Source organism: Oreochromis aureus, linkage group 5 (assembly GCF_013358895.1).
Source record: "Oreochromis aureus strain Israel breed Guangdong linkage group 5, ZZ_aureus, whole genome shotgun sequence".
NCBI lineage: Eukaryota > Metazoa > Chordata > Actinopteri > Cichliformes > Cichlidae > Oreochromis > Oreochromis aureus.
In genome coordinates this window covers 16,527,714-16,549,673 of record NC_052946.1, presented here as the reverse complement: position 1 = coordinate 16,549,673, position 21,960 = coordinate 16,527,714, and the positions used below count along the sequence as shown (strand labels likewise).

Genomic DNA, 21,960 nt, shown 5'->3' with positions numbered 1-21,960 from the left:
TTCCATCTTAGTGCTGTTACTCTCCTGAAGCCAGTGAGCGCACACTTAGGTTTTAAACATTGTGCTTTATTATTATAAACACATTACTTTTCCATATATTGCTTTATACAGTCTTGTAAATTGTGTATTAAACTGAAAAAAACCAAACCCTCACATGGATACTGAACTTAGTTTTACATTCAGGAGTTCTTTCCATGTTTGAGCTGTCATTATTAGGATTACTATGGTATCATCATGCTTTGTTCAACAGCAGGGAAAAAAGTCCCCTCTTAAGAAGTGACTATTGTATTGCTCATGCTTTGAGGACATCACAACTTTTTTTTTTTTGTATTGTTACCGTCAGGTACACAGTGGATGACGTAACAGCAGTACAAACCTCTTTCTAAAAAAGCTGTGGCATTAGGCAAAATATCAATAAAAACAGAGTGCATTGTTTTGCAAAAAATGTAAACCCCGTAATTCATGAAAGTGGTCCAAAGTAAACATTCTTTAACTTTGTTATTTTTAAATGTGTTCTCATTTCGAAGATGATGCTGTTGAACTACTGGGCAGGCGAGTAAAATGACTGTTAGTAAAGAAAGCGTCTCAGAAAACTACGTCAGAAGTAAGGATGGTGGATAATATCACTAAAAGGTTCAGAGAAAATCCAAAGACATCTCTGTATGCAAGTGAAACGGCTAAAAGCTAATGTTGAAGGTGTGCCCTTCAGGGCCTCACGTAGCACTGCGTTAGAAATAGACATGATTATGTTGTGAAGGTCACTGTAATGACTCAGGACCACTGTCAGAGAACAGGTTTGTCTTGTCATCCATAAGAATAAATGAAAACAAACAAAAATAAAGAAACATCCTGACATGTTGTCTTCTCTGGTAGTTGCATAAACTATTAAATCTTACCACCTACATACTAGCAACCATGATATGGGAAGCATTAGTATGCATGGCATGGTAAATTGCAGATATACTATACAGGACAAAAGTATTAGGCCACACCTCTTAATGTTTGAATTTAGGTGTATCAAATCAAGCACGTAGCCACACCTGCAGTCTTCTTGTGAAAGAATGGGTTTTTCTCAAGAACTCACTGAATTTAAGTGCTGCCCTGTAGTAGGATGTCGTCGTTACAACATTAGTTGTTACTTGGGGTTTATGCTTTTTGATCTATGCTGTAATTGTTGCAACCACAAACCCCCCTTAAACCCTGAGCCATAACCTGATTCAACTACATGTCAACTATTGTGACTGATCTGTTCAGTCCTGTTGATTTTTCCTTTTGAATTTATCAGTGTGAGAATAACAATCATTGCCTCATTAAAAGGAAAAATGATCATATCAATATGAAGACTCCTAAATGTCAGCAAATTACTGGAGGAAAATTGCTTAAGCTATTCCCCCCCAGAGGAACAAATATGTTTGCACCCTCAAAAGAACTGACTTAAATAAGAGGAGGAAAAAAATCCCTGCAGTTTATTTATTCCTATCACCTGGCACCGCATATAAAACACTGGGACATGACCACACATAATGCACCAGCACAAGCACAAACGACATCAGCCACTTACGTAAGTTACGTTGTAGGCTCTACAAAGATTCCCTGCAGAAGTCTAAATCAGGACTTAGTGGTATTATTGCAAAGTGGAAGCGTTTAGGAACCACAACAACTCAGCCAAAGAGTGGTCACATAAAGTTACAGAGCAGAGCTGGCGAGCGCTGAGGTGCATAGTGCGTAAAAGCTGCCAACGCTCTGCTGTCTTAGTAACTGCAGAAAGCCTCCTCTTGCATTAACATCAGCACAAAAACTGTCCACCAGGAGCTTCATGGCACGACTTTCCATGATCGAGCAGCTCCTGTAGGTGTAACGTGTAGGCAGCCCAATACTTTTGTCCATCCAGTGTATGTGAAGGCATCATTAATGTTAAATAGGCTTTAAAACAACGTATGGTGGCATCTTCTGCAGAGAACAACTGAACTGTTGAGCAGCTTAATGAGCATAAATTGGGAAAAAATGATTTCAGAACTACATCTGGTCTTCTCAGTTCCTAAATGCTGGTGGAGTGTTGTTTCAAGAAGTGATGAACATGCTTTTATCTCAAGTGCTTTTGAGATGTGCTGCTGTCATCAACACAGTAACATTTGTCACTATCCATCTCATTATATTTAGTATTGTGTGTTATATTTATTTTAAATATAGGGTTTACATGATTTCCAAATCCAAGCATTCTGTTTTATTTGGCTCTTCCCACCTTTTTTGGAAAAGGGATTGCACTTTGAAAGATGAAAGAAATAGAAACAGAGCAAACATGCTGATGGAGTTTAGGTAGGTACGGGGGTGAGGATAATACATCTGCATAACAAAGGATGCAGGCACACTGAGGAGCTAGCGAAACTTCATGCACAGATCAAGACCACTGTACGCCATCTCCGAGGTAAAATTAACAAACTGTCCATTTTTCTGAAGCACTGTCACAAAAATCACCATGCACTTGTGATAACATAAATGACTGAATGATCCAACTTTTGAAATTTTGTTAGGATCAGTTTTAAAGCAAATATGTATATATGGACACAGTTTGGGCAAAACAAACAAAAGATAAACACTATTTCTCCACCATTTGAATTTACTCAGAACCAAAGGGCTTGATGCTGTTTTAAGAATAAAAACCGTTTTTTTTTTTCATGACAAATTCACCAAAATATTAATCACAAAAGACAATTACTACTTATGACATCTCATAGACTTTTGTGCTAAATAGATGCAAGTTATATTGCTACAAACTGCAGCACTCAAACACATTTCAGTGCACATTAATCTTCCTGTTTCTGAAGTTTGTTATTATTCTCACAATTTGACTTAACAGATAAAAAAAAAAAATTAGAAGAGGAGTACATTGTTTGATATATCAAACACATATTAATGATGTAATCAGTAGAACTTTATGGCAGATTTGTCTTTGAAAAGCCATCCACGTGTATTCTGTCATCTACTGGAGTACGCAGACTACTTCAATGCACAAGGTTACTAATACAATGTTAACAAGTTAGCAAGTGAGCATTTTCTCACAGAATGCAACTGAAAGTCACGAAAATGAAAATTTTGTTTTTACACAATGGTTGGTTTAACTAAAGCATGGATCATGTGCAATAGACATCCCCTATTTTTGGTGTCTTTATAGCAGCTATGCAACATCAGCCATGATGGGCTGAAGCCTAATAAGGAGAAAGGGAATCCAAAGTTGTGTACGAACTGCTTGATTGTCACTTTACTACAACATTTTCTACACTTCAAAACAAGTTAAAGGGTGAATTCACCTCTATAGTGCATACAAATGTTGTTTAGTCGTGTCGAGTCTGATTTGGTTCTTTGTTTGATCGGTAACAACCTCAAATAAACAAAAAAGTTATCGACTTTTAAAATTATCGACCAAATTTGCATTTGGTTGATAATTTCTATGTTGTAACAATACGTCTCGGCAATAAATCTGAGTATGAGGGCTGCACCCATGAAAAACTTGTCAAATTTGTTTTGTCATTGTTAAATTGCCAATATACTTTGTTTCTTCAGACAAGAGTCAGTAGCAGAATAAGCTGAAGATTTGGCAAGGTTTTCATGGGTGTAACCCACATACTCAACTCTGCTGCTCAACTCAAAAATGTGTTTTCCTTACAAATGTGGAAGCATTTAAGGAGAAATAAACAGGCTTTCCAGCACTGTAATATTTATTACCAAGAAGCATTGTTACAACAGAGGACAACCAACCAACCAATAATTTCCTTGGTTTTCGTACCAAGTTTGTAAGGAACTTAAAAGCTCGGTAAGATGTTATTCTTCATGACGTGTCTCTTTAGTGTTTTCACAGAGCAAAGCTGTGTTTATACAAACTCAGTGGAGGTCATAAGGTTTATGCTGTAGCTCATAATTAAAGAGGCAGACTGGCATTGTAGTAGTCTGACAGCCCCATTTTCTGTACTACAAGCAGCAGCTGGTTAGCTTAAAAACTGGAAATAAGAGGGTGGGGCAGAACTGCCAGCACAGATCACTCACAAACATTTTATAAATCATTTCTTCAAATTATACAAAAGTGAAGAAAAAAATATATATTTAATGACAAGCTAAGCTAAAACTGGTTGCTATGCCTTTCATATTTACTGGTGAGATCTTAAAGTGGTGTCAGTTTTTTAATTTACTTGTTGTAAAATCAAACTTTTCCTTTAAGGACCATGATGAAATCAGACTTTACGCAAAACACACCATGGATGCAATAACTATCTTATATACAAAAATGTGAGCGAGGAATAAAAAGTTATTTGGGTTTAAAAACTACAAAAATTGGACGAAATATTTTCACACAGGTAAACTATATTGCAAGCTGTGTTTGACTGCACGACATTGTACAGATATATGCGGCAATGTGCCTGCTCCTTGTACAGTGTTAGTAACCCAGAGCCACAGGTGTCTGATAGTAGAACGAGCTGACCAAATTGTATGTGAAATCCACGAGAGTGTGTGCTTTTAATCTGTTTACAATGCGATTCTTTCTGCCACTCCACCCAAAGCTGGAGTATTTGAGAGAATTTCAAACCTCATTCATCGCAGACATCAGCGACTCTAGGTCAAAATAATCCTTTGAAACATTTGTGCTCTTAAATCCTTGGCTTTAAGTTTAAACTCTGGAGGACCGAAGCACAGCGAATACAACGTCCTCCTCACCCAACCCCTGCTCCATCTATGCAGAAGCCCAGCCGGGCCCAGTCAAGGCCAGGATCAGCGGCAAGATGAGGACAGCGCTAGGTGAACTTAGACTGGGAGAGGAGCTGGGACTGCACAGATCAAACAGACTTCCCTGGAAGCGTATCTTCCTGGAGTCCTGCCTCAGATTCTCCCAGATGGAGCTGACTTCCTCCTGACAGTCGGACAGCGCCGTGAGGGCACAAGTGTGGAAAGCTTCCCAGTGGCTGTGGCAAATAAAAGGATCATCAGATCAGTGCTGTGTCTGACATTTCACTCGGAAGTCATCCCCACAACAGCATGCAGACATGCACTGGCTGTGCCCGATTAATTCGCTTGCCAAAAATCCATCACTCAGACGGCTACGAAGGATGCAAGTAAGTCAAGCTGTGCTTTAATTACCATGGCAACTGTATGAGAGAGTGAAACAATATCACAGATGATATTGCAAGTGGGCAATTTTCAACCAAAGGATTAAGTGTAAATCTTTGTCTTCAGTGCACTGTGTTGGGGTTGTGGAGTGCATGCAGTAACAGTGACAAAGAACTTCCCCCGAATTTCATTACTGCTGCAGCGAGGTCATAAATTATTTAGCACAATGGCTCAGTGTCTCAGCACCATTCATTTCTCTAGTCTCCTCTTCTCTGGGATTGTGGCATCTGCTCCCTTTCTCTCCAGTATTTTGTTATGAGATGAATATTTCATGCTGTATCTGTCTATATTATTGCTCTCAATTACGCCTTATTTGATCCTAATTGAACTGAAAAACAATTTTGTGCACCAATGGGTTTCTTAATCTACCCATGAAAGCTGGTTTCTCTCTGCATTTCTTGTTCTCTCTGCTGGGGTTATCATTTGGATCTTAGTGCACATGAAAGCTCTACTCACAAAGAGTGATGAGAGCTCAAGCTCACAAAACTGTACAGGGAATGTCTCGTTGCTGCTCGTGCACTCGCCGGTAAAGTAATTATCACCTGCACACAGCTGCCACTCCCCTCTCACTGGTCACGTTCTCCTGGTAGTTGTCCATGCTCTCTCCCAGCTCCAGGACACATTCGGAGAAGTCCTTATAAATGTTCTCACACTTCACATCGACAGAGTCTCCTGGCACCGCTAAGGACAGGAATACTGAAAAAACAGATACAGGAGACAGCTTTCTTTACCACTTTTGTGATGCTTTGTCCACTGACGAGCTACAAATAGCCATGAGAGACAAATCAGCATCCACTGCACATAAATCAAATTTCTTTCTCGCTAAGTGTCTGGCTTAAGATTTCAGACTACTTTCAGACTTCACTTACGAATATACAACCTTTAAGCAAAGACCTCTCTATTACATTTATCATAATAAATAGTATTACTCTTATTTAATTTGATAATTTGACATTTGTGACAGGTTGTCAAACTTTCACTTCAGAAGCTGAAAACCCCCCACCCCACACTCCACATTGCTTATCAATAATTAAGAGTGAAATAAAGGGGATCCAAGTTAAATAAAGGTCAGCATCAGAAAACTCTTTTGTTTATTTTGCCTACCAAAAGATCACATTCATTCGGCTCATGCTCTTCCTGGTCGTCCAGCCCCACAGTTTTGGAGCAACTGCTTTAGACAGATGTAATGTGGAGGAAGAAAACAGTCCTGACCACTGCAGCCCAATGTCGCTTTGTCAATAATAAACTGTACTGATTATAAAGTGCATATTTCTGTTTGTAGTAAAAGTGACAATTGAGTGAAAAGAAGAAGAAGAAACCATTCCGTGAGTTTTTGTCTTTAGGTAAGCGTTTCATGTAAGAAAGCTTGCACACTAAGTATAGATACAACACCCAGTAGGCTATCTACCGTCGCTACAAGCAGTTGGCAGTGGTACAGGTCTGATAACCATCATGCAACACTGATGGAGATAAATAAGCTTACGGTCACAGCACCTACATTCTGCTGCAGGAAGATTTTAAAAAAGACAGCTTTCTGTGCCAAACCATCCCAACAGGCTCCCACCATCAAGCGACTGAGATTTAGATACCGTACCGGTGGCAAAGGCAACAATCCATCCGATCTTCGTCGACATGAAAAATCCCATATCATCCCATTTCAAGCCGAGCGGAGGGCGCGGGATGCTGCTGAGGCGCCGGAATAAAAATAAAGCGGCTCTGAGTCACACGGAGGTGATTAGCTGCCCATCATTAATGTGAGTCGGTGTGTATCAGTGATTGAGCGCCGATAAACACTTGGTAGGTGTGTATTCACAGTCTTTCCTTGCTCCGGCCGACTGCTGACGTTACCTGCCCCCCGGCGCGCGCTGAGCTCATCTTCCCCCCTTCAGCACCGGACAGTTCTCACCTCCCCGAGCAGGAACCACGGCCCCGCTTCATCACCCGGTGCTTTTATGCTTTTGTTAGACACCTCACACAGGATGTCATCACAGGATCTCAGCTTTTACATATCCTCAATCACATATCTGAACATATCTGAGGTTAGCCTGTTTCATTTTATACTGATTGTTGGGAAAATAAATATTTACTTTGTTCCACAGGGAAAATGTGGAAGTGTTGTGGAAACGTGTAGCATTTGTCTTCTTGCTGATTTTTCCTTTCTTTTTGCAGATTTCTGCACACTTTCACGATCAAACAAATGTTAATATTACACAAAGATAATCTGAGTAAATGCAAAATGCTCATCAAGATGCTCTTTGGTAAATGTGAGACGAGTCTTTGTGTTCTTTTTGGTTAGCAGTGGTTTTCTCCTTGAAGCGCTCCCATGGATGCCACTTTTGCCTAATCTCTTTCTCACTGTTGAATCATGAACTCTGAACTTAACTGAGCCAAGTGAGGCATGGAGGTCTTCAGATGTTCTGGGTTCTTCTGGATGAGTCAATGATGTACCCCTGGAGTAACTTCTGGGAAGATTAATTCCCTTCCCAAGTTTACTCCATTTGTGGATAATGGCTCCCACTGTGGTTCACTGGAGTTCCAGAGCCTCTACAAGTGCCTGATATCCTCTTCTCACAAACTACATCAGCTAAAAAGATAATTCTTTGTTTTTACATTCATCAGGTCCCAATCAGCCCAAATAGCAAAGAGAAATTAAAAATGCATGCCATGAAAGAGTTCGGGTCTTAGGAGGTTAATCGGGTCTGGCTGTGGCTAGTGAAAATGAATGTGATTGTGTACAGTAGATTACAATAACTTTACTCCAGAAAAGCACATGCAGTCAGGAAATACAGAGAAAGCAGAAATAAATAAAACAAATAACAATAAAGATAACGTAGACAAGAGAAGAAAAATACTTTGTTTAGCCTTTTATTGTTTTTCAGAAGGCGTTGCATCACAAATACTGACATACAACCTGAAAGACCGCATCACTAACACCGACTGAAGGCTCTGAAATGCTCTGCTCAGGAGTAAGGCGGCAAAACTGACTTGCAGAGACACTGAGATACATGGTTTCGACATTTGTACTTGCAGCTGCCACTGTACCACTTAAAAAAAATAAAATCATGGATGTTATGTGTGAGTCATGTGGTAATTAAACAAAACCCCATCAACTGCATTTTTTGCAAGAGACCAGATAAGGCAGAGAAGGGTTTGATGATAGAGAAGACTGGGATATTTTCATTATACAAATAAAACACGAATGGTCTGAAGTCGTAAAATCCAGAAAAAACAGGTATTGGGAAAAAAAAAAAAAAAAAAAAAAAGAGGGGTGGCAATAAACTCAAATGTAACCCTCTTCAAGAAGGCAGTTCAAGCCAGCCCTTATAATCTTAATTACTGATTGTCTTATTTTTCCCATTACATCTCTCTCTCTCTCTCACACACACACATACACACACACAGATACAAAAGTCCCTTTAAAATGAACCACAGTTCAGTCTCCTTAGTGTTTGGTCACGGTCCAATGAGAGCACAGGAACCCAGGATCCTCTCAGCATGCAATACCTTGAGACTGTATCAATCTCCGATTCTCAAACATAGAAAAAATCTGCTTCAAAAACTGAATTCCAGATATGCTCATTCCTTGTAAATATGAACTGAGTTATTGTTATGAGGTGTTCTGAAAGTTTGATCAAGATTATAACGACAAAAGGAAGACGGCGCGTTTACTGGTCTGTCCCAGCCGCCCTCTTGGTTCGTTTCCGGGGCGATGCTTTAGGGGAAGCCTTGTCTGCAACACAGGAAGTAAAGATTAAATACTCATAAATCACCATCAAAGTAAGAAAACAGAACAAAACAGAGGGTGAGTGGAGCAGTGTAATCATAACAGCTGGGCAAAATGAACTTACTCATGACATTAAGAGTCTCCTGAGGAATCCAGCTGATGTCCACATCATTTATTCCAGCAGTGCCCTTTTCTATTTTCACAGAAAGCCTCTTTTTCTGCAGAACACACACACAAAGGTAGAAAGACCACATTATGTCATGTTAAATCCAATTTATTCACCATCATGCTGACTTTACCAGAAACACTTCTTCACATTTACAGCGATTTACAAAGATGTGCCTCATCTCATCTCATGTGCAGACAAAATATCCCTAGATAAAAACAGAAGAGCCAGGGATGACGAGCACATACCGTCCTCGAGTCCAGGACCTGGTACATCCCGAAGAGCAGCAGGGATACCAGTCCCGCCAGGAACACGTACATAAACATTCTGCAAATAAAAGCAAGAACTCCAAGTTACAATTACACAAGAGCACAAAAAAAAAAAATGAAAGAAGAAGAAGTCAGATTCCTCCGTTTATCAACCTCGATTGCAAATTTTATGTTAGACTTTTTTTCCAGAAGGAATACGCTGTCTTCAGCTCGACTAATATTTCTGCCAACAGTTTGCGCGTCTTGCACCAGCAGCACAATCCTGGCTGCGAGTCTCTTTGTGACAGTTTCACACCTCCTTTTACAGGTTTGTACATGTAGTGCAATCTTCTGGGAGAGCTGCTTATGTGAAGCCTTAGAGAGCCGGATGTGCCAAAACGACGTGACAAATACAATTTTGTACATTTCCAATTTTTTTTGTTTTCTCCAGTGGAATTAAAAAGACACTATTTTGCCTTTACACTATAAAAAACAGAAAAGCTTACGTTTCTCCATCCAGTCCCTCTTCTCGTTCAGTGATGGTGACAGTCTGGTTGTAAACGGCAGTTTGGAACACGCTGCCCTAAATTTATTTTTTTACAAAAGATAAGTCAAAAGACAAACAGGAAAAAAAGAATTTAGGAGCTTCTCTTTAAAACTTGTCATTAAAATGACTCAGCATTTGTTAATAGTGCAGAAAAGAAGCAGTCAAAGCTCAGCAGGGGGAAATGATGACAGTAAGGACCCTCCTGGGAATCCAAATTATGTGAGAAAAAAGAGAAAAAAATAGTTGCTAACAAAATGTAGTGCTGATGAAGATTTCTTCAAGGCTTTCAATATTCATGAATCATGAATAATCATTAGGTGTGCTGTGAAAAATATTCCTGACAGTTACTGCCTGATATCTTCACATTCTCCCCCCTTCCACCTTCTCTCAATAAAAACAATTTTAAAAAAAATAAACTTTTAAAACAATAACACTGATTTTACCTCAGTGTCTTGATAGTTGAGCAGGATTACAAGTCCAAACGGGCGACCGGCCATTGGCTGTGCTGGGATGAAGGAGTACTCGAAGGAGGCCTGAGCTTGTGGCTTGACGACAGTGTTCAGGGGCAAAGCTGTGAACTATAAACACACAAAACACTAAGCAATCGCTTTCCTGAGCTATGACATGAGCTACAAAATGTTTCTTCACTAGTATTTATGGAATTAAGTGAAAGGTCAGACAGCAAAAGTATATCTGAGATTTCATTCATCGTTTTAACAGCTTATCTAATACAAGGTGGTGAACAGGCTGGAGCCTACCCAGCTGTCAGAGTGAGAGGCGGAGTTCGCCCTGCACAGGTCACCAGTCTGTCGCAGAGCCAACACAGTAACACAGACAAGCATTCACGTCCATGTTCTCGCCTACGGCCAGTTTGGTTTCCTCATTTAACCTAACATCAACATCTTTGGACAAAGCTGGGGTACCCAGAGAGAACCTAGGGAGAACATGTAAACGCCACAAGAAAAGCTCCGGGAACCTGGAACCCTCTTGCTTTGAAGCAACAGCCACTTCTGAGATTTCATTCAAGCTAAACAAAGTAGCCTTTGCTATTCTCAGAATTGGGAAATGAAGAGAGCATGTGCACAAATATAATAAACATCTTTTTACTTTAATGTTTCTGCATCATTCAGATATTTGAGTTGTTCTGTTACACAATTCAGTGTGGAGTTCAGATGTTCTTCCCCGAGTCTTTGTGGGTTTTCTCAGAGTAGCAGAGGAGCAAAGACACTTGAATGTGTGTCAGCAGGGCAGAAACCAGCAGAGCCAAACAGTACGAACATCTCATCTATGGCCTCCTCCCACAGTCCAAAGACATGTCGGAGTTAGTGGGGTTTGGTTAACTGGGGATTATAAATTGCCCATAGGTGTGAATGCGAGCGTGAATGGTTGTCTGCGTGTTTTAGCCCTGCAACAGACTGGCGACCGGCCCAGGAGGTCAACAGTCTGTCGCTCTGTGGTAGCCTGGACAGACTCCAGCGCCTACCGATCCTGAACTGGATAAATGGAAGAAAGGATGGATGTACAATCCCACCCTAAACATTTTTTTACCTTATTTTTCCATTAAGACATGAAAGGAATAGAGAGTGTTTATATATATTTTCAGCATTTCTCAACATTCAACAGAATAAAACAGAAGTAATGAACATAGGAAATAAAAACAGAATTCAAAGAAACCTAAAATCTGATATAAACTCAGGGAAAGTCTTGCTGTAAAAGTATGTTTAAAGGCATGACTTAAAAAATGACCGACAACGCCGACCAGGTTGTTCCATAGTTATGCAGCGCTCATATGTGCTCACCTCGCAAATTTTATATACCAGTGCATGTGGTAGAGGTGGAAGATGTAGACCATGAGCGGCCTTAAAGGTAGTCAATAACATCTTAAATTCAATTTCATAGCTAAATCTCTTTAGTTATGAACTTGACCTGAAGAAATTTTACAGCAGGATATTCAGCACATTGTGTCACTTACATTCTGGATGAAGAACTGGAAGTCCTGGGGATAACGGAAGGAGGCCTCCAGGGACTGAACGGTGAACTCCTGACTACCCTTGTTGGAGAAACCCACCAGGAACCGCACAATTTCATTGGCAGGAAACTCTAAAAGTTTCATGAACAGAAGTAAATATTGAATAAAAGTAAACACACAAATGTGCAGATACCACGTGTTTAACACAGCCACAAAACTGGCTTCTGCACCACACCATGAAACAACCAATTAAGCTTCGTGCTTTAGTTTACTAGCAATTATTAACAAAAACAGCGAGACCAACCTTCTCCTGTGGTGAAGATGATTGTCGTGTCGGCATCAGGGTGAGAAGCTAAAAGTTTGTCCGCCGCTTCGTCAGAGTCATCTTCGTCGCCATCCTGACGACAGGCAAAACTTTACATTGTAAAATCACCACTAGTATGCCTAATCGTGCTGCGCCATCACTGTACATACCGAGGTTTGGATCTGATCCTCTTCAACAAGCACGTCTTCATCATCTTCCTCTTCATCTACTGCAGCATCCGAGTCCTCGACAATGTCCTCGGCCGAGTCTGAGTCGGCGTAAACGTGGCCTGCGAGTCAGAAGCCACAGTGAAAACATGAATGAATGAGGGGGATGATGCTGGTTAACACACTGGAAAAATGTTTTGGGAGTTTTCATATTAAGTTTATGACAATCTGAGCTTGTAATATTTGATTAATTCAGCATGTAAAACAGATAAGAAAGTCCTGCATTTGGCAATCATCTTCACACAGACAGTATTTATTTATTTCATAGCAATTTTTGTCAAATTATGTCTGTATCACGTCACGTGATGAAGTGATAGATGGTTATTTAAAGAAGAAAAGCAATGGGAATGTGGGTGAAATTTATAATATACACTCAAGAAAGGAAAAATCATACAAAAAGTGATTGTAATGGTCGTATGGTTGTAATAAATCTGACAACCTTGCCTCCAATTTCAATGAAACAGGAGCAAAGACACTTGAATGTGTGTCAGCAGGGCAGAAACCAGCAGAGCCGAACAGTACGAACATCTTATCTATGGTGACGTGTCCCAGAAAAGAGAGGGAGCCTCCAGCTGTTCTTACATCCTCGGCGACTTCATACATTTGTATTAAAAAGTCCCTCTGTGGCTCTAAAGGGAAATTAAACTTTGCGTGACGTGTATGTAGTTCTTTTTACGAAGAAAAGGACGGCTTTTTCTTTAATTCACAACAAAAGCGACAGACTATTTTATATCTCCAGATGTTTAAAGATAAAACGTTCCTTATATTCACGTTAGTAGCTGACCCAGCTGTGGAGAAAGCTGTCGGATCGCCCTGTGACTGTGCCACGTCAATATGTTAGGCGAAAAACTTCCGACCAGCAACGGAGTGAGGCTACAAATTTATCTGCCTGCTTTCAACTGAAATAAATACACAAATAAATGCTTACCAACTGATATCAGACCGCAGGGGAAGGCCAGGAGAAAAAGCAGCAAAAGTTTTGATGTGAAGTTGAACATGTTTGCAGAGGTGGAGGCTGAAGTTAGTACCACATCAGCAGTTTAAGGAGTAGAGGAGAGAAGCCGAGGAGGGGGCGGGATAAGAGGAATTCTTCTTCTTCTTCGCCATATTTCATGGCGCCTGCGTAGAGCTTAGTGGTGCATTATCGCCACCTAGAGGGAACCAAAAAACAAACAAACTTTGTAGCGTGGATGAAGTGGAGCCACGTCGTCCATCTTTAACACAGTCGTTGGGCTAGATGTGGATGTGAAGTAGACTGTGTTTAACAGCTGTTTGTTTTCAGGGCTTTTATTTTGCACCAGCACCTAAAAAGTTAATAACAGGAATATTAAGTTGAATCACCATGTTTTTATGAAGGGCCAGGGGCACACGAATGGAGGTGGGCGAGGCATTAAAATCCCTTGATTCACATTAAGGCTAAATATAATCCAAAAGCTCAATGTATATGACAGTGAAAAGGGCCACTCTTCATACAGAGTACTTCAACTTCAACTCTATGATGGTGAGACTCTGGTATTATTACTTTAAGTAGGATTTATGACTCTTAATTAGGAGTCTAAGAGACTGGTCACAACTTTGCAAATCAGTTCAATACAAAAGCATTTTCAGGCTACACTGTGACACGTCTGTGTTGCACATGAGGCTGGAAACTGTGTCCAGTGTTTTTTTCTTTTTCTGTTTTACACATCTATCTATCTATCTATCTATCTATCTATCTATCTATCTATCTATCTATCTATCTATCTATCTATCTATCTATCTATCTATCTATCTATCTATCTATCTATCTATCAGTTGTGACCCTGTGTAAAATGTAAATGTAAAGCTTATCATTGTCTTGCTGAAATATGCATTACTGATTTTCAGCCTTGTTCCTTGCGCACAGAGATGTCTCCAGATTCTGTGAATCTTTTGATCATGTTGATGTGAATCTCTTGATGAACTGTCTGATGTAGACACAGTTCTCTGCAGACTGGTGAACCTCTGCCCATCTTTAGTCCCGACATTTACATTTCCGCCCTTTTCTTGCTCCTGTCCTAACTTTTGTGAGATGTGTTGCTGCCATCAATTCAAAATGAAAATATTTTTCATGAAATTGTCTCAGTTTAGACATTTGATGTTTTCTGTTTTCTCCTTTGAAAAAAAAAATATACGTTCATGAGACCTGCAGATGTTGGCATTCTGTTGTTACTTACATTTTTCGCAGGGTCCTAACTTTTTTGGAAGCAGTGTTGCACAAGGCATGTACACAGATTTCTACAGCAATTTCTAACACTGGGACTAGCTTTGATAAACCACATCGAGTGACAAGAGGGTACCCAAAGATAGACAAACCAGAAGATAAAAAAAATTAATGTGTGCATAGCAGATAGCATGGTGGTATTTCAAAAACTCTCTTAATACAAGTGAAAACCGCCGCAGTTGTTTACAATGGAAAGTTTCTGACGCACTGTGGTTAATGTGGCTTATTGTGTTTTTGACCGGTGTACCTAACTATAACACAAGCGTTCCCACAACTGTCAGTTTTAGTTTCCTTCGTCTTATTTGTTCCTATTAATAAATACGCTGCAGCATTAGAATGATCCTATAGGTGGAGAATACTAAAAAGCAGGATGGAGTAACACAGCTAGGATATTAGACATGCAGTGTGATGAGCAGTGCTTCAGTTAGTCCATTTAATTAACAGTGTAACAGCTCTTTCTGCACCATTTCTTTTAACAAATTATGAAAAGATCTCACATTTTGGCTTTGCCTGGTTGAGCAGATCCATGACTTTAAATAGCAGCTTGAGTGCAGTGGTATAAAGGTGGACATGCTTTAACCTATAGCCTACACTCCTTGCAGAATAATAACTCACCCAGTGTTGTGTGGGATAGCTAAGACAGCCTAAATATCTTGAGCCACTCTTTAGTGAATTTTCATCCATGTCAGATGTCAGCACCAGTAACTTTTGAATCAATGTTTAAACCAAAATAACTCAGATGCCCAAAAAGATGATTGGAACAATCCTTCCCACATCTGGTTTAATTTAATATTCAAAATGTGACACTTTATACACAGAAGAAGGCAAAAAATGACTGCACTGCTGTCTGGGTGTTCAACCCACGCTTTCTTCAGTAAATGGACCGTGAGAGTCTTATCATCTCATCCTGAACCAGTGTTCAGCCTGCTGACACAGATGGGGCTGATCAGCAGGCTGCCAGCTCCCGCAAGTTTGTATACAGAAGATTTAGGAGCTGCAGTTCAGCACTATAAATGAATCCTGAAGAATGATTGCTGAACCGGGTGAAATGAATTCCCAGAATGTATGCAAATATTCGTCTTACATCTGACAGAGATTTGCTCTTCGTCTTTATTGATTTGAACAAACTGTTTGAGATGCTCACATACAGGTTATGAATATTTGGTTGTGCTTCTAAACGGCGATCATTCTCTGTCAAATATGAATCTTTGTAGCGGTCATCAGATGAAGATAAATCCAGGAGGGTGTTAATGATGAAACTGGCTTTATACTCAGGAGATTTAAAAGGCTTACAGAAGCCAAATACCAACAGATTTATCTGGATGATATGAAAATAAGATACAAAGAGAGCTAAAAACTCATATTTTACCCCCAAAGTGACCAAAACTAGAATGTGAATTTAAAAACTGGGCCTCTAGTTTGTAAACACATCCATTAACACCTCCTTGCTGCTCTAATTCCTGTTGTCTGATGTCACAGCTGTGAAATATGAACTGCTAATTTAAGGTGTGTGTTGCCAGGTAAAGAGGTCAGCATGAAAAAGTTAAATCAGTGAACACCACCATGTGCTGAATGTGTTAGACCGTTACCAGAACATTTGGTTAACCTCACTTTCTGTCATGACCACTGGCATATTTTTGACCCAGCAGCTCACGACTGACTTTAAAGATATATAAAGAGATCTGCAGGATTACAACAAAGATACCATTTATTTTGGTTTATGAGTTGTTCCATTACTTTGACAGGATGCTTCCAAGTTCCATCACTGAGATCTGTTACCTCATACGTCTAAATTTCCTAGACGTTTGCACTTATTAAACACTTTTATTGATTTTTTTAAACTTAAAGGTCATAGTTAGCATTTTTATTTTTTTAATCTCATTTTATTATTATTTATTTTTTATATACAAATCACTGCTTTTCATAGATCCTTTCATCTGTATGCATGTATGTGTAAAAATCATACCACTAGAGTTTGTGCTGTGGTAGTTACAAATATTTGTCCCCACTAGAAATGTTTTTATCTCCACGGGAAGAATTTGCTCTCATTCTTATTATGTTTTCACATAGTATCCAGATGTTGTGTAAAATAATTAAAGGATTATATTTAGTGCCTCAAAGACAATTAAATGTCTTTTCAGGATATTTAAAGTAAAAATGACATATCCCCTTAGATTAAAACTGTTCATGTTGTATTCCTTAACACTGAAAGGGCAGGTTTGCAGCTATGATACCTGATCTTTCTTGTAGTCTAAAAAAAGTTTGTGGTTTTCTGCAAAAGCACACATCCTGTAACAGTCCTTTAAGAAAAAAAAAAAGCAAACACGCTGGTGTCGCATCTTACTGCGTGAGCACAAGCATGCAGCGGGTTCTGTAGAGCTGCTTGTCAAAAGCAGAGTACAGGTGTAAAAGATTTAGTAGATGTTTGTTATCACAGTATAGTTTGGATTGTCCTTGGTTAAACTTCACTGCCATGTCAAATCAAACTTGCAGCTCCCCTACGGAAGGTAAGTCTTGAATGAAGATACAGACATTGTTAGATTTTACAGTAATGTAAGCCGAGAGTTTTCCTTAGAGTTAGATCAGGTCTTTACATTATTTATAAATAAAGATGGTTAGTGTTAGTGCTTATGATACTTCTTATGCTACTTTTATATTGAACTAAGCTTTACTGGTTTGACTTCAGAGGGAGTAAAAAAGGTTAAAGGCTGATTTTCATATCAGATTGTATTTTGATTAGTTAGCAGCTTTTGCGGGACTTCCCCATCTTTTCTGTTATTGCTCTAATAGAAGTCTAACAGAATCTCAGTACTTTCTAGATGCAATTGTAATGTTTTGAGAAAAAAAGTGCTGAAAAATAAACTGTATGCTGCCTGGCACAATGTGACAAACCCAGACAAAGATCATTCCAGGAATTAAACTACACCGGGCACGCCAATAAGCTTATAAAGAGATGAAATTAATATAGAGCAGAACTGTTCAGCTTGTTGGTTCCCCAGCAGTTGCAGTTTCTCATGTGGCACCTTGGGAAAACTAACCGCCCACCCCTGCCTGAGATGCTGCCGGAGAGAGAAACATATCCAAAATTAGAGTCAGTAGGACTTCAGCCAGGGGGGCAGGAGCTGGATGATAAAAATGTTTCCAACTTTGTTTTTAAATCAGTGAATAGTGCTTTAAATAAATGATCACCACAGTAACCAAAAACAAACAAAGAAAATCCCCCAAAACTGAGCTTACTAAAAGGTCAGTTTCTTTTATACACAGCTTTCTCCCACGCCTTCACAGCTGCCATGTGAAGTGTCTGTTGTGTATAGACTCACAGTATTCTGATTAAACAGACAGTGATAAACGCTCAGAGGCATCAGCAGTTTAATTAGGACGGTGCAGTTTGCCCAAAGGCAAAAAGCAATACTGTGTAAGATCGTAGAATGTGTCTCATTTTAATGAGGCGATGCATTACCAAAGCTAAATTATTTATTTAGGTTTTGTAACAGAGATCCTATGCACCAGATATTACTCTGTCAGAATGTGGATCCATTTCCACCACTGCAGAGTCAAAACACGTTAAAGTGCTCCTTCGTTGACAGTGAAGATGAGCAAAATTCAGCTGAAAGTTATACGAGATATTGCACACCACAGCTACACAGTTAAGAGTTACAGTTACAGTCAGGCTTTTTATGTGATTCAGTGGCAAACCAAAAACCAACAGTGTGTTGACTGAATGTTTTAACTCACTCGAGATCGATGAGGCTTCAGGAACATGTTAAACATAGTACATCAAAAAGCACTGCAAATGGTTTCTGGGGTTGGAAATGCGCCCAAGATGCTTTTGCTCAGTCTGTATTCCTGCAGCAAACATTGCACGTATCACACATCCATGCATGCAAGTTTCTCAGCAAAACCACATTTTCTGTTGCTCAGAGCCGGTGTAGATGTATTGCTCAAGGACTATGATGCCGTGCATGTTTTCACATTTTGGTTTATTGCCCAATTTCCTTCAGCATTGTTTGAACAATCCACTTTCAAGCATGTACCTCTAGTTCTGCATTTTTTAAAGAGATATAAAAAAGCATTTTTATTTTGTTTATTCATATTTTAAAAACTTTACATGATGCATGGATGGATATTCTTCATTTATTAATATTGTTATTATCAGTAGTAGTCACTTATTTAATATCTCTTTAAAATGTGAACTAAAAAGGAAAAAAAAAGGTGTCCCAAATTGCTAAAATTAGCTTTCTGTGTTGCGTGGTGCAGTGATGAAGCACAGTCATATCAATTTGTGAGTAGGGTATTTCTGTGTGAAGCTAAGCCGTTTTCTCACAGTGCTTCCATTTCTTCCCACAGTTCATACACATTGTATTAAGTTGGTTGCGAGCTCTACAATGAGCACGTGTAAATGGTAGGCAGTGGATGGATGGACAGAAAATTAAAGACACAGCTATGTAAAAAAACTGCCTTTTGATTTGATGGATGGATGGATGGATACATAGCAGTTTTCTGCCTTCGTGTATGAGATTAACATGAGGTCAGTGAGTGTTGCTCAAACAATTTATTAATTTAAAGCGACTCATATTTGTTTTTCTTTTTTCTAGCTTCACATTTGGATGGTTTATCTAGGGAAACGCAAGCGATCTTAGGGGTTCTCAGTGCAGTGCTGATCATCTCACTGGCATGGAATATTTTTTGTTGTGTATCAAAATGTGGCTCAGGTAATTACATTATTTACATTATCCTCACTCAAAAAAAAAGAGATTCACAGTAAACATGATGCAATAGTTTGAGTAAAATGCAACTGGAATATATATATAAAGAGTTATTTATTCTAATATTCAATTATTTCAAAAAATGTGCTTGTATAAACTGAATGCATATCAATCAAATACATTTGATTTGACCAGATTTAATTAAATTTAACATTTTTACATTTTACATGTAACAAAAATACATCAGAAATCCAAATGCAATTAAATTAGTTAAAGTCAGTATTTGGGGAATTAACACAAAAAACCCTAAAAACAATCCAGTTGTGAATATATTCATCTTTATCTTGTATTAGGAAAATGGAGATGTCCACTGAGAAGACGACAAAGGTGTGTAGCGTGTTTTTTTTTTTTAAAACAAATTACAGTAAAATGCATCTGCATGTGAAGAACTCACAGTTATCCTCTCTGTGTTCCCAATTTTAGTCAGAGCTTGAGGCAGATGGAAGAAAATCCTATTTATGGAAACTTAAGCTACCTGCAAACAAGTAAGTGCAAGTGTTTGTGCGTATGTATGTGCACGTGCTTTAGTACACTTGTATCAGATTACAGCGTGATGTTATTTCTCCACAGGCGTAACTTTGTTAACAGAAGACAATCCCCCTCACTCATCACTCAGCTCTTCAAATGGGAAGTATCAGCGGAGAGTCAGATCAGACTTACAGGTAGATTCTTTGAAACTCTTTGGAGGGTTTGAGATCTTTTATTCTGGCTTCACCTTGGGCTCACTATCTGTTCATACAGGTTATTAAACCTTCATGACAATATCTCTCCATAAAAAGTAAAATACAGCTGTATGATACTAGATCAGGTAATAGTAGGAACATAAAAAGTGGTCCTCTAGGATAGGTCAGTCTAGACCTACTAACCGACGGGTGTCAAACATAAGGCCTGGGATCTAGAATTGGCCCAGAAAAGACTCTAAACTGGCCCCTTGGCCCAATGTGAAGAAGGGCATAGTTTGTTTTTATTTTTAATTGTATTTTTAACTCTCAGTTTTATAGCTTTTCATACTGATCAAGGCTTCTCTGTTGCCAGTGATATTAAACCAATTAAACTAAGGTAATTAAATAATAGATAAATAATTAAACGATGAAAAAATTCCTTTTTAAAAATATCTACTAAGGAAATGTTGTTTTTTTACAGCAGGTCCACAGCAAAACCAAAACCAAATTTAAAAAAAGAGCAAAAGTACACATGTATTTCTTACCATTTAAAAGCAGAGAGTCATGCTAACACATTTCTTTCATCTACTAAAGCAGCGTTTCTTTATCACGTAAGAAAATTGTGATGTATTGTTGAAATTGCACTTCTTTTTCTTAAATTAAAATATCCCAAGCATTACATTTGTAGCTAAAAGTCTTTTCACAGACAGAAAGGGGAGTTTTGCTTGTTCATTGCATTGAAGTGTGATCATGTTTACATTGTTTTTTGTTTCTTCTTCCAGTCTAAAAACCACGACTGCTATGCCAACCTGACCTTAAAGGGCCCCAGGCTGCAGGCTGGTCACAGCTGTCCGCAGATACAGTACTCAGATGTAATGCAGTTAGGGGAGCCACCGGAGTCAGAGAAGGAGGATGACGGTAACACGGACGCACTCTCCACCGTGTCTGATCTATATGCTTCTGTGCAAACTCAGCGAACAAAAACCATTGACTCTGCAGACAATGAGGAAGGCTATGCCAACCATCTCTGAGACGTGCACAGCTGCTGATGCTGAAATGCTGTTTTTTTCAGGCCTGATCTGTCACCACAGGATGTCAGTGTTTGTCATTATATGAAAAATGGAAACGCGTCTGTGCAGTTGTGAAGTAGGCTGAGTGCTGCACTTTTCTGATTCATCGGCTCTCAAACTAGTTCTGACACGAGCCACTTGCAGAAGCTAACAAGATGACGGGACCCACAATTTCAAACAATTATTAATAATAAACAGGATCCCAGTGGAGTTTTACTTAAATAAAGCTCAGAGTAATAGCATTCACAAACTCTTTTTGCGTTTGTTAAATTAAAAAGAAAAGAAAATTCATGTTCTTTTAACTCCCTGACAGTTTGAGAATCACTGCTCTGCCTGAATGTGAAAGTTTTAATATAAAATGTGTATTTTATGTAACATTTCAATGACATTTTTTGGTGGACTTGTTTTCTGATGGTGCATTGAAAGCTAATTAAGTACAACATATCTATTTTTTGTTTTTTACAAAATGACACAGTAATTAATTGTGTAATATTTGCTCTAATAAAATAAATGATTATCTACGAGTGCTCCAGACAAGCTTTTGTATGCTTAACAATATAATCCACTTATAATAAGTGAGTAAGTAGTTTTTTGACACTTGCTTTTCAAGTCATAGCACATTTAAAACCAACATGCTTTGCAAAAGAAATAACAATATAAAATATTTTATATGTTATAAATTTAGGCAAAACACTCCCAAATTGCCTTAATTTTTAGTTTTCATTTAGTTCTAAAGTAGCTATAATACATTTTAATAATTAGCAGGTTTGAGTGGAAAAATACTTTCAGATACTTCTCACATGGTCAAAAACTGCTGACTTCCAGTTAGCTGTGTAATAAATCCCTTTTCTTCTCTTTGCTTTTATCTTGGTTAGAAT

General features: G+C 38.8%; 3 protein-coding genes across 3 annotated transcripts; 1 reads left to right on the top strand and 2 right to left on the bottom strand.

Annotated features, from left to right (window-relative positions):
- Positions 1-4,291: 4,291 nt before the first annotated feature.
- On the bottom strand, positions 4,292-6,933 carry LOC116326409 (neuritin-like). The gene is made up of 3 exons (XM_031747671.2): positions 6,752-6,933; positions 5,700-5,853; positions 4,292-4,952 (listed from the first exon to the last, which is right to left on the bottom strand). The coding sequence occupies exons 1-3, from the start codon at positions 6,801-6,803 to the stop codon at positions 4,724-4,726; spliced, it is 435 nt and encodes a 144-aa protein (XP_031603531.1). The 5' UTR covers positions 6,804-6,933; the 3' UTR covers positions 4,292-4,723.
- A 1,073-nt stretch (positions 6,934-8,006) lies between these two features.
- LOC116326513 (translocon-associated protein subunit alpha-like) lies at positions 8,007-13,427 on the bottom strand. Its single transcript, XM_031747846.2, has 9 exons — positions 13,271-13,427; positions 12,286-12,404; positions 12,116-12,209; positions 11,815-11,942; positions 10,286-10,420; positions 9,802-9,878; positions 9,296-9,374; positions 9,006-9,099; positions 8,007-8,887 (listed from the first exon to the last, which is right to left on the bottom strand). Exons 1-9 carry the CDS (start codon positions 13,338-13,340, stop codon positions 8,823-8,825), a joined length of 861 nt encoding a protein of 286 aa, XP_031603706.1. The 5' UTR covers positions 13,341-13,427; the 3' UTR covers positions 8,007-8,822.
- A 3,504-nt stretch (positions 13,428-16,931) lies between these two features.
- LOC116326492 (signaling threshold-regulating transmembrane adapter 1) lies at positions 16,932-21,603 on the top strand. Its single transcript, XM_031747822.2, has 6 exons — positions 16,932-17,091; positions 19,180-19,296; positions 19,644-19,677; positions 19,774-19,835; positions 19,921-20,012; positions 20,795-21,603. Exons 1-6 carry the CDS (start codon positions 17,058-17,060, stop codon positions 21,041-21,043), a joined length of 588 nt encoding a protein of 195 aa, XP_031603682.1. The 5' UTR covers positions 16,932-17,057; the 3' UTR covers positions 21,044-21,603.
- Positions 21,604-21,960: the final 357 nt, after the last annotated feature.